This window comes from Rhinoraja longicauda, chromosome 4 (assembly GCF_053455715.1).
Source record: "Rhinoraja longicauda isolate Sanriku21f chromosome 4, sRhiLon1.1, whole genome shotgun sequence".
Lineage (NCBI taxonomy): Eukaryota > Metazoa > Chordata > Chondrichthyes > Rajiformes > Arhynchobatidae > Rhinoraja > Rhinoraja longicauda.
This window is the reverse complement of record NC_135956.1, coordinates 26,331,253-26,348,145: the sequence shown is the minus strand read 5'-3', so window position 1 is coordinate 26,348,145 and position 16,893 is coordinate 26,331,253. Positions and strand designations below refer to the sequence as shown.

Here is a 16,893-nt window from a genome sequence, read left to right as displayed (position 1 = left end):
ACGTTAGAGGCAGGAAACATGTTCCCAATGTTGGGAGAGTCCAGAACAAGGGGCCACAGTTTAAGAATAAGGAGTAGGCCATTTAGAACTGAGATGAGGAAAAGCTTTTTCAGTCAGAGAGTTGTGAATCTGTGGAATTCTCTGCCTCAGAAGGCAGTGGAGGCCAATTCTCTGAATGCATTCAAGAGAGAGCTAGATAGAGCTCTTAAGGATAGCGGAGTCAGGGGGTATGGGGAGAAGGCAAGAACGGGGTACTGATTGAGAATGATCAGCCATGATCACATTGAATGGCGGTGCTGGCTCGAAGGGCCGAATGGCCTCCTCCTGCACCTATTGTCTATTGTCTATTGAAATGATTTTGACTCAGCTGAACATGGTGTTGAGTTGGAAGCAGCTTGGTTGATACTGAAATGGCAAAGGACAGAGAGTCCTTTGGGAGGCAGTTATTTATAGGATACTAAATAATTGTTATATTATCAAGTATCACACAAATCATATAATAGAGGTAATAAAGAAATTGTGGGAGAATTCAGTAAATAAGACAAATGAGCCATAATAGATGGAGAACAAATTTGTGGAACATAAGTAACGATTTTGTATATCAATACACGTATTTAGGAGCCAACTTTGGAAAAGTGCATTTTAGACTGGGTATGGTGTAGTTAATTAATTTGGACCTTGGGAAAGAATGGCAGTGATAGAATTTTACTTAGAATTTTGAAAGTAATGTGCTTCAAACTGAACCTCAGACTGTTCTGTCAGAAAATAATTTCACTCTGCATTTGTACTTTGCCCCTGTGCCAGAAAAGCACAATTGAACCATTAAATCTAAATGAAGGAAATTATAAAGGTACGCGAGACAAGTTGGCTACGGTCGATACAAAACTACATTTAACAGTTCTGAATGTGGGTAGGCAACGACTGGCATTTAAATAAATAATACATGGTTTAAGAAAAAGGATTTTTTTCTTTAAAATATAAACTCCAAAAGGAAACCCCGTGCATCCATGTCCAACAGGACAAATCAAAGATGGCATTAAATCAAAAGAAGGGCCTTGTGGTATTGCCAGATCTAGCGGTAGGCCTGAGAACTCACCAAATGAAAGACGAGAAATGGATCAAGAAAGGGAAGAATACCAAATATGGGTGGATTAGGCTTGCACTCCCGAGAATATCAAACAAAGGTTATTTAATTGAAAGGCACAAAATTCTTTCAGGGATTTACAGGGTGGATATAAGAAGAAATCTCCTCGCTGATGAGTTTAGAAAGAGAAGTTATATCTAGAATTAGGAATTAAAAAATTGAGGACCAAGATAAAAACTTATTTAGTTTAGTTTAATTTAGTTTAGATTAGAGATACAGTGCGGAAACAGGCCCTTCAGCCCACAGAGTCTGCACCGGCCAGTGATTCCGGCACACTAACGCTAGTCTTACACACACTATGGACAATTTACAATTTTACCAAAGCCAATTAACCTACAAACCCGTACATCTTTGGATAGTGGGAGGAAACCGAAGATCTCGGAGAAAACCCACACAGGCCACGGGGAAAACATACAGACTCTCTACAGATAAGCACCTATGGTCAGCTTCAAACCCGGGTCTCTGGCGCTGTAAGGCAGCAAATCTACCGCTATGTCACAGTTTCTTAGAAGACAGAGGGCTCTGGAGAGTCAGTCATGTCATTTGACTTTATTTAAAACAGCGATCAACAATATTCTGGATATTAAAGGAAACAAGGAATATAAAGGATGGTGTGGAGGCAGAATATCAGCCATCTTCGTGACGAATGGCAGAGTAGACTCAAAAGGCCACATGTTCTACTTCTGCTTATAATTCTTATGTTTTTTGTTGTTTAATGACACACTATTGATGTCCGTGGCTGTCTGCACCTACATGGGTCTGATGAAGGAAGCTGGAGTCACAGAAGTCAGGAGGAGAGCAGCAAGCAGGAAACCTACTTCTGAAGCGCTGTCTCAGCCCAACCTCACGAAGATCTGTTTTCTCCTGAGGCTGGGATAGTAACATAAACATTTTCAGAAAGGTTCACAAATTATTACAATGCATTTGAAAAGTGTGAAAACAAATGGAATAACATTTTTTTAAATAGGAAAGCACAATAACGTTATTTCAAATATAAATAATTTAAACATTTAAGTATTACCACAAAAATGAAATAACAGCTTAATATTTTCTTCCTAAACTCTAGACATGTGTGAAGTGAGATGTGTTGTTTTAGTATGTCAATTCAGAGCAATACTAACAAAGTTACTGGTAGGGCCCGGGGAGTTGTTAGAGAACAGAGATCTTGGAGTACACTGTTCCCTAAAATTGGTGAGTCAGGTGGACAGTGTGGTGAAGAAGGCATTTGGTATGCTAGCCTTCATTGGGAAGGGTATAGATGACAAAAGATTGGACATCATGATGCAGCTGTACAAGTAATTGAAGAAGTAATGAAGGAGCATTTTGGCAGGTATTGTTGGCATTATTAACAATCTTACTCTGCTAAGCAATAACTTTTGATGGAATTGATTATTTCAAGATCCTCCTTTTTTTGTTAGTTTAACAATACGTCATAGTTTTATAGAAAACAATTACTCGTATGTCGCTTGTATTTGTAATATTTGTAATTATATTGGAATATTTAATGCAAAATGCTCTTAATCACAGGGAAGTGAGCCATTTGTATGAAAAAAATATATAAATAGGTCAGTGAATAATAAAATCCTCCCAATGATTCTTTCGAATTTAGAAAGAAATGTATTACTCTTGGCAAAAGATTTGACACCATTTAATTAAATATAATGGCTGTTGCTATTGCCAAGATAACTAATTTTATACAATATTTCTTCACAATACTGCTTCTTTTGTTTTGCTACAGATGATACAAATTTACTCTATACTGATCTTACAAATAAATAGGTGAATTACTAATATTATAATATTTGCTCATTGTTTTAACTTATTCGGTTTATGAATGATATTAACATAGAACATGGAACATTACAGCACAGGAACTGACCCTAGGGCCAACAATGTTTCTGACGAATATGATACCTAATTTAATTAATCTTCTCTGCCTGCATATATAAATCCATTCCCTGCATACCACTGTTCCTCTGAAATGTCTCTATCAGAAATGCCTCCACCACCATCTCTGGCAGCACGTTCCAGGCACCCACCATTCCCAGTGTAATAAAATTTGCCATGCACATCTTCTTTAAACTTAATAATGAGAGAAGAAATTATATAGTGAAAAATATTTATAATAATTTATTAACTAAAGTAACTAAAGTGTGATTTTAAGATAAAAATAGGAAGATTGATTTGTATTATTGAAAACAAAAAGTATTGTTGTATAGATGTTTAAAAAATGTCACTTCAATATATTATATGAAAATAATAATTATATATTGAAATATGATTCACACTAGTCACTTTTTGGAGTTATGTTGCAAAGCTACAGATGGAATGAATTGTAAACACAGTACAAACAAGGAACTGCAGATGTTGGTTTACACAAAAGGTCACAAAAGTACTGGAGTAACTCAGCAGGTCAGGCAGCATCTCTGGGTAGGTGGTGTTTCATACCTTGTCCCTTCTTTAGACTGAATGGATTAGTTGTGAACTCTAAAATGTTAAAAAATATAAGACATTTGTGATGTCATGTCCTGCTACGGTGAGAATGCAGCTATCAACGGCAAACAGCAGATGGTGCCAAATAGTCTCACATAAAAATGTTGCCTGTCTGATTATCAACTCTAAAAATACTTGTAAAAGTCTTTCAAGTAAATCACATGGTAAAGTCTGTGAAGATCTGCTGGAGGAATTCCTCAAATATTTTATAGTATCTCTATTCTATTGCCCTGGAAATGTAACTTAACTGCAGCCGCATGAAAGCACTTTTGGTGCATCAACGTGACATTTATGCACCCCTAACAGTCGTTGTGTATTGTTGTCATTTTTTTGCATTTTTGTGTTTGCTTTTTAAAGCTAACTGAATCAATTATGTCAAGGGCGAAAACCTTTTCATCCCAAAGTTTGTTACAATGCAATCTGTTTGCATAACATGTGTACTTTTAATATAAATGATACGATATTTGTGTCATATGTGACTGGTTGGGATAAGTTTCATCAGTTCCCCACAGTCCATCAGAAACTAAAACACGGGCAATCCAATGGCCAGCTATGAAACAGGTAACAAGGCTTGACATGACTTCAATCACAAACTTGACATTTATTGATAGTGATTGGTGATTATAGGAAGTCAATAAGGAAGATGGCTGCCAAAATGAAGGAGTAGAAACATTTACAGAAGGTATCACAATGTCATTGACAATACATTGATTTATAACTGAATTTTTTTTAATGAAATGTTAAGACATCTATACATTTCATCGACACGTAATGACAATTCACGATGAGCAGCTTTAATTATTTTTTTCAGTTTACACCTTGCCCATAAGTTTTGCAATTATTTATGTATAAAAAATTGCACATGAAATGGTAAAATGCACAGGAACATGCCTTATTAAGTAAGGATAGATGTGGAGATTTTTCCCTGATGTATAAATTGCTTTTGCCATGTACAAAATCTTTGATAAGATTAGGCGATTCATAGTTTCATGTACATGCATTCATTAACACTGTACCCTTATACTTTGACTTCTATATTTGTGAATCAATACATATATATGATCATACATCACAATACAAACCATTCACAACAAAATTATCTTTATACTCAAATTATCTTCAACATTTAATATCATACATATTTAAAGTCTTTGTACATATCACGCTGGGGGAAATGTATATTCCCACAGTGTCAATCTTATTTTTTATTTGACTAGCAAACAGAGTTTTTGTTTTCATTGATGATATCAGCTCACTAACAATCTTTTAAATAGGGCGTCTTGGCGTCTCTGAACATAGGTTTTGAAGTAGATAGGTTAAATATTAGGCGCAGCTCTGCATTCCAACAGCTTCAGAAAGCTTTTTCTGAAACTGTCATCCAGAAAGGCGTAGAGGAAAGGATTAAGACAACTGTTAGCATAGCTGAGGCTGGTGATGAAATAGGAGATCCCAATGATAACCGTGGTCTGTTGTATGTCTGTTGTCAACGCCACAATCGTGCTCAAATGGTAGGGCGTCCAGCAGAAGAGGCAAACCGCCAGGATGACCATCACCATGATGGTCACCTTTTTCTTTGCTTTGTCCAGAGCTTTGGCATTGGTGTTCAAACGCATGTTTCTCAATCGGCACAGCATCATCGTGTAGAGGATGCAGATGGTGGAGACTGGAATGGCAAACCCCATCAGGAGGGTGTAGATCCGACTAGCCTTCCACCACAGAACCTCGGGGTGTGGAAATACGTAGACGCACTGCAACCTGCCCTTGTCGTCGTGGATCTTGCCAAAGATGGTGAAGGGCGATATAATGACGGTGACGAAGAGCCAGACGCAGACGCTGACTATCTTGGCCGCCCTGTAGGTGCGGTAGGAGATCTTCTTGGACCTGGCCGTGGCGAGGACCACCAGGTAGCGGTCGATGCTCATCACGGTCAAGAAGTAAATGCTGGAAAAGGTGTTGTATTGATCAATGGAGATGATCAACTTGCACATAAACTCGCCAAAGGGCCACTGCAACAGGAGGTAGTCCGCCACGTTTATGGGTAACACGAGAGTGAAAAGTTCGTCTGCGATGGCCAGATTCAGGATGAATATGTTGGTGACTGTTTTCATTTTCGGGGCTTTGAGTATAACATAGATCACGGCCGTGTTGCCCGTTAACCCAACGGCGCATATCACCGAGTAGATGATGGGTATGGCGATATAGAAGTCAGGGTATGGCCCCGGCCCCGTGGAGTTGGTGCTGTTGGCAACAGCGGGCGAACAGCTCGCCTGACCCTCTGTACAGGAGGTGTTCACCGACACTGGCTGCGACGGCAAATGGTCCATGTTTCAGGGCTTTGTTTTGCTTGCCGTGAGAATCCCGGCGAAAAGTGAGCTACACGCCTCAGAGACGTCAGAGGAGGGCACAAAGAAACTATTTTTTTCCTCCCCTTCTTATTTCTGGAGACAAAGCCAAACCCAGCAGACAGACCTCGATGACTGGGAGAGTTTTACGATCAATGTATAATAGTTGCAGTCCTTGGAAGCTTCATTGAGAATGGTGGCTTCAGGTGCAGCCTCTGGCGAGTTAAACGCGTTTTCTAATTACTGCGAGATCTTTGCCATCTTTCTCAAAGTCACCGGCAGATGGGGACCTTTACTAAACAGATAAAAAGAAAAATGCAAACATTTAGCGCAAAGCTACTTGCAGAATTGTCCGGTAGAATTAAAAGACAATTGAATTTCACGGTTGCACTTTTTTTTTCTGCACCAGGAATGCAATTGCACTTGCTGCAGATGTCTTAAAGGATTATTGTTTGAGTCACTTGAGCGTGCAACATAAAATGCTAGTGCAATCTAAATGAAATTTACATACCTCGGCGTTCAGAACGCTGCAAACAGTTAATCCGCTCTTTGAACCAACTTGCGTTGCTGACGGTGGGATGATTCTGATATAGAAACTGCTTGATGTCAGACTTACCCTGTTGTCTTGTGGTCCTCAGCAGAGTTGAGCACAGGCGCAGATCAGTAGCGGCCGAGACCAATTGCCACAGGGACCTGTTGCCCTCCTCATTGCTCCACATTCATGTCTGCCTGCATCCTCAGTATCAGCTTTGAAAGATGGACGGGGGGAGTTAATTGTAGCCTAGAGCTGGAAAGCCGCGGGTCACCAACTGCGTTAAATAAACCATGGCAGGTGTAATATGTGGAGATTCCAGCTTCACGATTTCGAGGACGGGCATCTTAAAAACGGGAAGAGATGATACGATTTCATCCCCTATCTGGTGTTTGGCATCTAGAGTAAAATGTATTTCTTGGCTTCAATAAAGGGTCTGAACCGGAATCTGAAAATAGTTGAACATTTCTGACATGCATCAGTCAAACTGACTCACTGTTACTATAAGACAATGAGTATGATCGCCAGATTGTTTGAGGCATCTGGACGACATGCTGAAATAGGAGCACAAGGAAAGTGCTGAACTGCTGGGAAGCTGAAATATAATAATAAATTAGGAAGAATGCAGAAAACTGCCAGGCAGCAGTTGGAGAGGTGGGAAGGGAAGAATGGGGGGGGGGGGGGGGGGGGAGGGGAGCATGGATTATAGCTTCAAATTGACTGATTTTCATCTGGAGTGTGAATTAAAATATGAACGCAAGAGCATTTCTGTGCTTTGGGAAATGTAATCATTTATTCAATTTAGTTTATTATTGTCACGAGCACCGAGATACAGTGAAATTGTTTTTGTTGCCTGCTATCCAGTCAGTGAAAAGACTAGGACGGCATGGTGTCGCAGAGGTAGAGTTGCTGCCTTACAGCCCCTGAAAACCCAGATTCGATCCTGACTCTGGATCCTGTCCGTACGAAGTTTGTATGTTATCCCCGTGACCGCATGGGTTTTCAACAGGTGCTCTGGTTTCCACCCACATTCCAAAGACGTACAGGTTAGTAGGTTAATTGGCTTCGGCAAATTTGTAAAATGATCCCTGGTATGTAGGATAGTGCTAGTGTATAGGGATCGCTGATCGGCACGGACCCGGTGGGCCGAAGGGCCTGTATCTGCTCTGTATCTTTAAACGATACTAAACTAAACTATACATGATTCCAATCAAGCCATCCACAGTGTTTAGATACAGTATAAAGGGTATGATGCTGAGTGCAAGATAAAGCCCAATGAGGTCCCATTAATGATAGTAAGACTGCATAGCTGGGTTATAGGTAGTCTTTGTTATATAATTAAAAGTCATCAACTTAATTTAACTTCCCACCCTTAGTACTCTCTTGGTAATTTAACCTTTCAACCATCTGGGTGTTTGAATTGAATATTATAAAATGCCTTCCACAGCACATTATATTTATATTAGTAAGGAGAAGTTCAGGATTTTATGCAAGTTTATTACATAGATTGCCATTTCATTTTATAGTTAGATATATTAAGAGTCTAAAATTTTCCCTCAGACCCAGACAAAGAGTAGCAGCCTTTCACCATGATTGCAGTTGCCCATGAGGTTGCCATTGGAAATTAAACAGAAAATGCAGAAAAATATGCAGGAAGCTCGAGCTAATCATTCAGGTCAATGAACTTCCATAACGTAAAACATAGGACTGTTCAACACAGCTCACACTGTCTGTGCCAATCATGATGTCAAGGTAAATTAATCTCCGCCTGCACTTGATCCATACACCTCCATTTCCTGCATATTCATGTGCCTATCTAAAAGCCTCTAAAATGCCACACTTTTGCAAGTATGTTAAAAATCCATCTTGAATAATATTATCTTGATATCTTGTGGTCAGCACAGTGGTGTAGCGGTAGAGTTGCTGCCTTACAGCGCTTGCAGCACGGGAGACCCTCGTTCGATCCTAACTATTGGTGCTGTCTGTACGGAGTTTGTACGTTCTCCCCGTGACATGTGTGGGTTTTCTCTGAGATCTTTGCTTTCCTCCCAAACTCCAAAGATGTACAGGTATGTAGGTAAATTGGCTTGGTATACGTGTAAATTGTCCCTAGTGCTAATGTATGGGGATCGCTGGTCAGTGCAGACTCGGTAGGCCGAAGGGCCTGTTTCCGCACTGAATCTCTAAACTAAACTAAACTACTTTGGTGCTGCTTCCTGTTCTCATATAGAAATCAGTTTCATCTCCTTTGCTGACATTTTCCCAATCGATATCTCTTTCACATGGTCCCTCACTGAATTTATCAACTTCTCCATCTTCTTTGAAGAGCATAGGTTATTGATCAGCATCTAATACAAACCCACAGAGCTACACAGCTGATTTGATCATGTTCTCTTACCCTGCAAATACTCCATTCTTTTCCACCCATTTTCTGCAGTTATATAACCATATAACCATATAACAACTACAGCACGGAAACAGGCCCGTTCGGCCCTACCAGTCCATGCCGACCACTCTCTCTGACCTAGTCTCATCTACCTGCTCTCAGACCATAACCCTCCAATCACCTCTCATCCATATACTTATCCAATTTACTCTTAAATAATAAAAGCGAGCCTGCCTCCACCACTTCCACCGGAAGCCCATTCCATACAGCCACCACCCTCTGAGTAAAGAAATTACCCCTCATGTTACCCCTAAACTTTTGTCCCTCAATTCTAAAGTTATGTCGCCTTGTTGGAATCTTCCCCACTCTCAAGGGGAAAAGCCTACCCACGTCAACTCTGTCCGTCCCTCTTAAAAATTTTAAAACCTCTATCAAGTCCCCCCTCAACCTTCTACACTCCAAAGAATAAAGACCCAACCTGTTCAACCTCTCTCTGTAGCTTAAGTGCTGAAACCCAGGCAACATTCTTGTAAATCTCCTCTGTACCCTCTCCATTATGTCGACATCCTTCCTATAATTTGGCGACCAGAACTGCACACCATGCTCCAGATTCGGCCTCACCAATGCCCTGTACAATTTTAACATTACATCCCAACCTCTATACTCGATGCTCTGATTTATAAAGGCAAGCATACCAAACGCCTTCTTCACCACCCTATCCACATGAGATTCCACCTTCAGGGAACAATGCACAGTTATTCCCAGATCCCTCTGTTCCACTGCATTCCTCAATTCCCTACCATTTACCCTGTACGTCCTATTTTGATTTGTCCTACCAAAATGCAGCACCTCACACTTATCAGCATTAAACTCCATCTGCCATCTTTCAGCCCACCCTTCCAAAAGGCCCAAGTCTCTCTGTAGACTTTGAAACTCTACTTCATTATTAACTACACCACCTATCTTAGTATCATCTGCATATTTACTAATCCAATTTGCCACACCATCATCCAGATCATTAATGTAAATGACAAACAACAGTGGACCCAACACAGATCCTTGGGGTACTCCACTAGACACTGGCCTCCAACCTGACATACAGTTGTCAACCATTACCCTCTGGTATCTCCCATTCAGCCATTGTTGAATCCATCTTGCAACCTCACTATTAATACCCAACGATTTAACCTTCTTAATCAACCTACCATGTGGAACCTTGTCAAATGCCTTACTAAAGTCCATATAGACAACATCCACAGCCTTGCCCCTATCAATTTCCCTGGTAACCTCTTCAAAAAATTCAAGAAGATTAGTCAAACATGACCTTCCAGGCACAAATCCATGTTGACTGTTTCTAATCAGGCCTTGTTTATCCATATAATTATATATATTGTCCCTAAGTATCTTTTCCATTAATTTTCCCACCACAGACGTCAAACTAACAGGTCTATAATTGCTAGGTTTACTTTTAGAACCTTTTTTAAACAAAGGCACAACATGCACAATGCGCCAATCTTCCGGCACCATCCCCATTTTTAATGACGTTTGAAATATTTCCGTCATAGCCCCTGCTATTTCTGCACTAACTTCCCTCAATATCCTAGGGAATATCCTATCAGGACCTGGAGACTTATCTACTTTTATATTTTTCAAAAGTGTCCGTACCTCCTCTTCTTTAATCCTCATAATTTCCATCACTACTCTACTTGTTTCGCTTACCTCACATAATTCAATATCCTTCTCCTCGGTGAATACCGAAGAAAAGAAATTGTTTAATATCTCCCCCATTTCTTCCGGCTCAGCACATAGCTGTCCACTCTGACTCTCTAATATATGTTCTCTGACACTCTATATATGTTCTGACAGTGAGACTTTTCACACCAAGATGTTTACCATTCTCCTGGAATGATCCAGAGGCTAGGAATTTGGTATGACTTGTCTCCAGCTGGCCCTTATCCCTCCAAACACTTTAGAGAAACTTGGATTGGTACATGGATAGGAAAGGTTTGGATGCCTTTCAATGCCTCTACCATTCTTGCAGCTTGAACCATATCCCCACCATGCTCTGTGTGAAAATGTTTAGCCTTTGATCCCTTCTAAATCTTTACCTCTTCTCATCTTAAACCCTTTCTCTAATTAACCTGGGGAAAAACTGTGGCTTTTCACTGGAATGTTTTTACTATGTTCTTGGGGACTTTTCAGCGCCCGGTGCGGCTCGGCCACGGGGACTTCCATCCCCTTGCGGGGACTGTGCGGGTCGGTCGGGGACGAGCTGTCTGTCCGTGGGCATGGGAAAGAGAGTGGAAGTTTTGTTGCCTCCATCACAGTGAGGGGGTGTTTGGAGTCACTGTGATGGATGTTTGTGTTGGGGTCATGTGTCTTGTGTTCTTTTTTTTTAGTGTGTGACTGCAATGTAATTTCGTTCGGTACCTCGGTACCGAATGACAAATAAAGCTCTGTATTCTCTGTATTCCTGTATAAATGAAAATTGTAATTATATTTACTCTCATCACTATACCAACTACACAATTTTTGCCATTAAGATTGTATTGATTTCAGTAAGCGGACATGGATTCATTATTGCCCTGGGAGTGATATTAAAACTGCTGTGTTAAACATATAACTGGAATTTGCACTTTTACCAGAATTATTTAAATCATTCTGTGTTTTCCACTAATTGATTGAATTGCAGTTTTTAATACACTATTGCTATAGATGTATCTGTGTGGTAGGCATATTAAAACTTGTCTACTGGCATAAGTGCTGCATTTTTCATACAGTGAAATGAGTGTAAAAATTACAATTACTTGGGGAAAAAAATAATGTATTTTGACCTGGTTCACAAATGAATGGTTATGCAACTGGGAACAAATAAAAACATTAACATTAACTTGCAGACACATAAATTGCATCTCAAGCCTTGAACCTCTTAATGGCAATCATTGGCAGCGTTGTGATTATTTGACAGGAACTATCAGTGAAATAATTATCTTCCCACTTACGCAGACATTACCGTGTCTTTCCACAAGAATATTATATGATCACTTGACAATTCGGTTATTAATCTATTTTGATGGGCTGCATGTTCTTTTTAATCACAAGTTTTCTTGTAACCATTTCATCATGAAAAATCACAACACCTATTAAATCTATTAAATAAAAAAATCATTGGGATACTGCTTGGACATGTTTAGGTGGTCAATAATCATGGGAACTGCTTACCCAAGTTTCCAAGAAATGCTCCCAAAAATAGCTAAAGATCTGAGAGAAGCAAGTCAGTAAAAAAAACGGCATAGAGCTTAGTTACCCATTTTACAATTTTAAGTAATTTCAGAAAATCAGATGAATTCTTAAAGAACATCTGGTGTCTGACTGAAGAAGCTCCATAACAGTTGACCTGACAAAATCAGAAGCCATACACATGCAAAGAGCTGAATTCTCTGGCTACGTCCAGGATCGATCCCGACCACGGGTGCTGCCTGTATGGAGTTTGTACGTTCTCCCCGTGACCACATGGGTTTTCTCCGAGATCTTCGGTTTTCTCCCACACTCCAAAGAGCCACAGGTGTCTACGTTAATTGGCTTGGTGTATATTTAAATGGTCCCTTATGTCTAGGATAGTGTTAAGGTGCGGGGATCGCTGGCTGGCACGGACTCGGTGGGCCGAAGAGCCTGTTTCCCCGCTGCATCTCTAAACTAAACTAAACTAAACTAAACTAAACTAAACTAAACTAAACTAAACTAAACTAAACTAAACTAAACTAAACTAAACTAAACTAAACCCTCCAATGAAATTGCAATGGATTGGATTCCAACTGAACCCGGGGCTGGGCAAGTTTCCACTTTCACTTAATTGGAGGCAAATGGCAATGAGGGAATAAATCAGAGGTACCCCGCCTCATTGTGTTGTTCCATACATCAGATGAATTTACTGACTGAGGTTGTTACTCTTAAATGTAATTCTATTCAATGAATAAAACTTTTGTTTTGGATAAATGTACTCCCTCTTAACGATATCACATCTACTTGAGATAGGGAGGAAGGTTGATTGCAAGGTTACCCACAGCCTAGGGCCAAAGTGAGAATCAGTGGGCCTTATTTAATTTTTGAGGTCATTTAGAATTTCTTTTCCTTTTTTTAGTCTTTTTGGAGTTTTTAAATTACTTTTATGACATTCACAATAGTAGCCCATACTCCATTAGTTTTTCTAAGTATTTGATATTTCTGCATGCTGGCTTTTGTGATTAATTTATCACGACCCTAGATCCCTTTGGTTCTGTACCATTTTATAGCCTCGTCCTATTTAAACGATAATTTGCTTTAAAATTATTTCTTCCAAAATGCATAATGTCACATCTTCTGACATCATGCCGACTTCTTTTCCATTCAGTTAATCAATTTTCAGGCTCTTTTTGACCCAACTTGCTAACCCACAGATTTTTGTATCATCATAAAATTATCATGGGCACAGTGAACTGGGTCCTTTCATCCAAATCATCAAATGAAGTTATAAATAATTGTGGCCCCAGCTTTTACCCCTGTGATAGCATACCAGTTTCTGGTTTGGTTATCTGAAAATGATCCATTTATCCCGACTCTCTGATTTCTGTTCATTAGCAAATCCCATATCCATGCCTGACCCTGATTCCCTGACCCTGTACTTTCAACTTGTACAAGCAACCTTTATATGATACTTTAAATAAACTATCTCTGCTGAATTCTACATTATCTATTGTTTGTTATATCCTCAAAGAATGCCAGGAATTTTTAAAATATGGTTTCCTTCATAAAACAAGATTGATTCTGATCAGAGATAGACAAAAAATGCCGGAGTAACTCAGCGGGACAGTCAGCATCTCTGCAGAGAAGGAATGGGTAACATTTCGGGTGGAGACTCTTCTTCAGACTGATGTCAGGGGAGTGGGTGTCAGAGAGATAAAATGTAGTCAGAGATAGCAAGACTGGTCGGAGAACTGGGAAGGGGAAGGGGATGGAGAGAGGGAAAGCAAGGGCTTTTTGAAGTTAGGGAAGTCAATGTTCATACTGCTGGGGTGTAAGCTACCCAAGCAAAATATGAGGTGCTGTATTCTGGTTAGTTTGGTCAATGCAATCTTTCAAAACCTGATGGAGCCCAAAGCACAAATGCAAAGTAGAAAAAACTGAACCTAAAGCAGAAGCCTGATGAAGAGCTGTGAACCACAAATGTGTCTGTTTTGCACTGCTTTTCAGCAGATTTTCACACACAACATTGGACAGCATGAAATAGTCCAGTTACAATTTGTGTGGGATATTCGCAAAATGTATGAACCATTGGGGTTAATCATAGAACTTATAGCTGGCTTAGTGACACCAGAGTTGAACACACAGAGATAAACGCACAGATGACAACTCAAACAACTGCTACCCTTGAAATGGACTCCGATATCTCTTCTGTTTTTTTTAAAGAATAAAGGAGTGTCTATTACAAACTTGCAAAGCATTGTGTCGAAATTGCACTAATTTCCCATGCTGAGCTTTGGTGGTGGTAGTTCCATGTCAATGGCAGTTCAGGAGACAGGTATAATGGGTTCAAGTAATATGATCATTCCAAATGCTGTAATACATATGGAGTGATTGTATTCATTATATACAGATAAACTACCTAGAACTGGACTTCACTTCTCAAAGGCAGACAAGTACTGGGTTATTTATTAAGATTAAGTGCTAGGAATCGAGTCTCTGCCCTTCTATTTCGAGAGTAATTAAATATTATTTCATCCTGCAGGCTTGAATATCCACTCCCAATGTATATCCACTCCCAATACTGACCATCTTCTGAACCTTAATGTAACTCTATTCTGATAAATGGTTTCACAGTTTGAGAATCTTCCTTCACAAAAACATCAATTTGCCTTAATAGGAATCAACAATTCCACTACCTTGAGGTAGGAAGTGGGAGGAACTCACCCACCAACCCCCACCACCTGCATTTTAGAATTAGTTTGCAGCTTTATTTTTGCAAGCTTGGCCTTACATAGATACATAGATACATAGACAATAGGTGCAGGAGTAGGCCATTCGAGCCAGCACCGCCTTTGGTGCAGGAGTAGGCCTTTGAGCCAGCACCGCCATTCAATGTGATCATGGCTGATCATCCACAATCATTATCCCGTTCCTGCTTTCTCCCCATATCACTTGATTCCGCTAACCCTAAGAGCCCTATCTAACTCTCTTTTGAATGCATCCAGTGAGCCTGCCTCCACTGCCTTCTGAGGCAGGGAATTCCACAAATTCACAACTCTCTGTGTGAAAAAGTTTTTCCTCATCTCAGTTCTAAATAGCCTACCCCTTATTCTTAAACTGTGGTCCCTGGTTCTGGACTCCCCCAACATTGGGAACATGTTTCCTGCATATAGCGTGTCCAACCCCAAATTCAGGGGTACACAACGTATAGAAAAGACAGACAGGTGGGCAGAGGGGGTGGGGTTGCTCTGATGGTAAGGAATGATATTCATTCCCTTGCAAGGGGTGACATAGAATCAGGAGATGTTGAATCAGTATGGATAGAAATGAGAAATTGTAAGGGTAAAAAGACCCTAATGGGAGTTATCTATAGGCCCCCAAACAGTAGCCTCGACGTAGGGTGCAAGTTGAATCAGGAGATAAAATTGGCGTGTCAAAAATGTAATGCTACGGTGGTTATGGGAGATTTCAACATGCAGGTAGACTGGGAAAATCAGGTTGGAAATGGACCCCAGGAAAGAGAGTTTGTAGAGTGCCTTCGAGATGGATTCTTAGAACAGCTTGTACTGGAGCCTACCAGGGAGAAGGCAATTCTGGATCTAGTGTTGTGTAATGATCCTGATCTGATAAGGGGACTAGAGGTAAAAGAGCCATTAGGAGGCAGTGATCACAACATGATAAGTTTTACTCTGCAAATGGAAAGGCAGAAGGGAAAATCGGAAGTGTCGGTATTACAGTATAGCAAAGGGGATTACAGAGGCATGAGGCAGGAGCTGGTCAAAATTGATTGGAAGGAGGCCCTAGCAGGGAAGACGGTAGAACAGCAATGGCAGGTATTCCTGGGAATAATGCAGAGGTTGCAGGATCAATTTATTCCAAAGAGGTGGAAAGACTCTAAGGGGAGTAAGAGACACCTGTGGCTGACAAGGGAAGTCAGGGACAGCATAAAAATTAAGGAGAGGAAGTATAACATAGCAAAGAAGAGTGGGAAGACAGAGGATTGGGACTCTTTTAAAGAGCAACAAAAGTTAACTAAAAAGGCAATACGGGGAGAAAAGATGAGGTACGAGGGTAAACTAGCCAATAATATAAAGGAGGATAGCAAAAGGTTTTTTAGGTACGTGAAGAGGAAAAAAACAGTCAAGGCAAATGTGGGTCCCTTGAAGACAGAAGCAGGGGAATTTATTATGGGGAACAAAGAAATGGCAGACGAGTTAAACAGTTACTTTGGATCTGTCTTCACTGAGGAAGATACACACAATCTCCCAAATGTTCTAGGGGCCGGAGAACCTAGGGTGATGGAGGAACTGAAGGAAATCCACATTAGGCAGGAAATGGTTTTGGGTAGACTGATGGGACTGAAGGCTGATAAATCCCCAGGGCCTGATGGTCTGCATCCCAGAGTACTTAAGGAGGTGGCTCTAGAAATAGTGGAAGCATTGGAGATCATTTTTCAATGTTCTATAGATTCAGGATCAGTTCCTGTGGATTGGAGGATAGCAAATGTTATCCCACTTTTTAAGAAAGGAGGGAGAGAGAAAACGGGTAATTATAGACCAGTTAGTCTGACATCAGTGGTGGGGAAGATGCTGGAGTCAATTATAAAAGACGAAATTGCTGAGCATTTGGATAGCAGTAACGGGATCATTCCGAGTCAGCATGGATTTACGAAGGGGAAATCATGCTTGACAAATCTACTGGAATTTTTTGAGGATGTAACTAGGAAAATTGACAAGGGAGAGTCAGTGGATGTGGTGTACCTCGACTTTCAGAA

General features: G+C 40.4%; 1 protein-coding gene across 2 annotated transcripts; it reads right to left on the bottom strand.

The window, feature by feature from the left end:
* Positions 1–2,203: 2,203 nt before the first annotated feature.
* Positions 2,204–7,095, bottom strand: LOC144592647 (neuropeptides B/W receptor type 1-like). Of its 2 annotated transcripts, none has more exons than XM_078397382.1 (2): positions 6,491–7,095; positions 2,204–6,274 (listed from the first exon to the last, which is right to left on the bottom strand). In XM_078397382.1, exon 2 carries the CDS (start codon positions 5,959–5,961, stop codon positions 4,954–4,956), a length of 1,008 nt encoding a protein of 335 aa, XP_078253508.1. In that variant the 5' UTR covers positions 5,962–6,274; positions 6,491–7,095; the 3' UTR covers positions 2,204–4,953. The 2 variants fall into 2 exon arrangements, with proteins under 2 accessions (XP_078253508.1, XP_078253509.1); XM_078397383.1 differs by having other exon boundaries at positions 6,596–7,095.
* Positions 7,096–16,893: the final 9,798 nt, after the last annotated feature.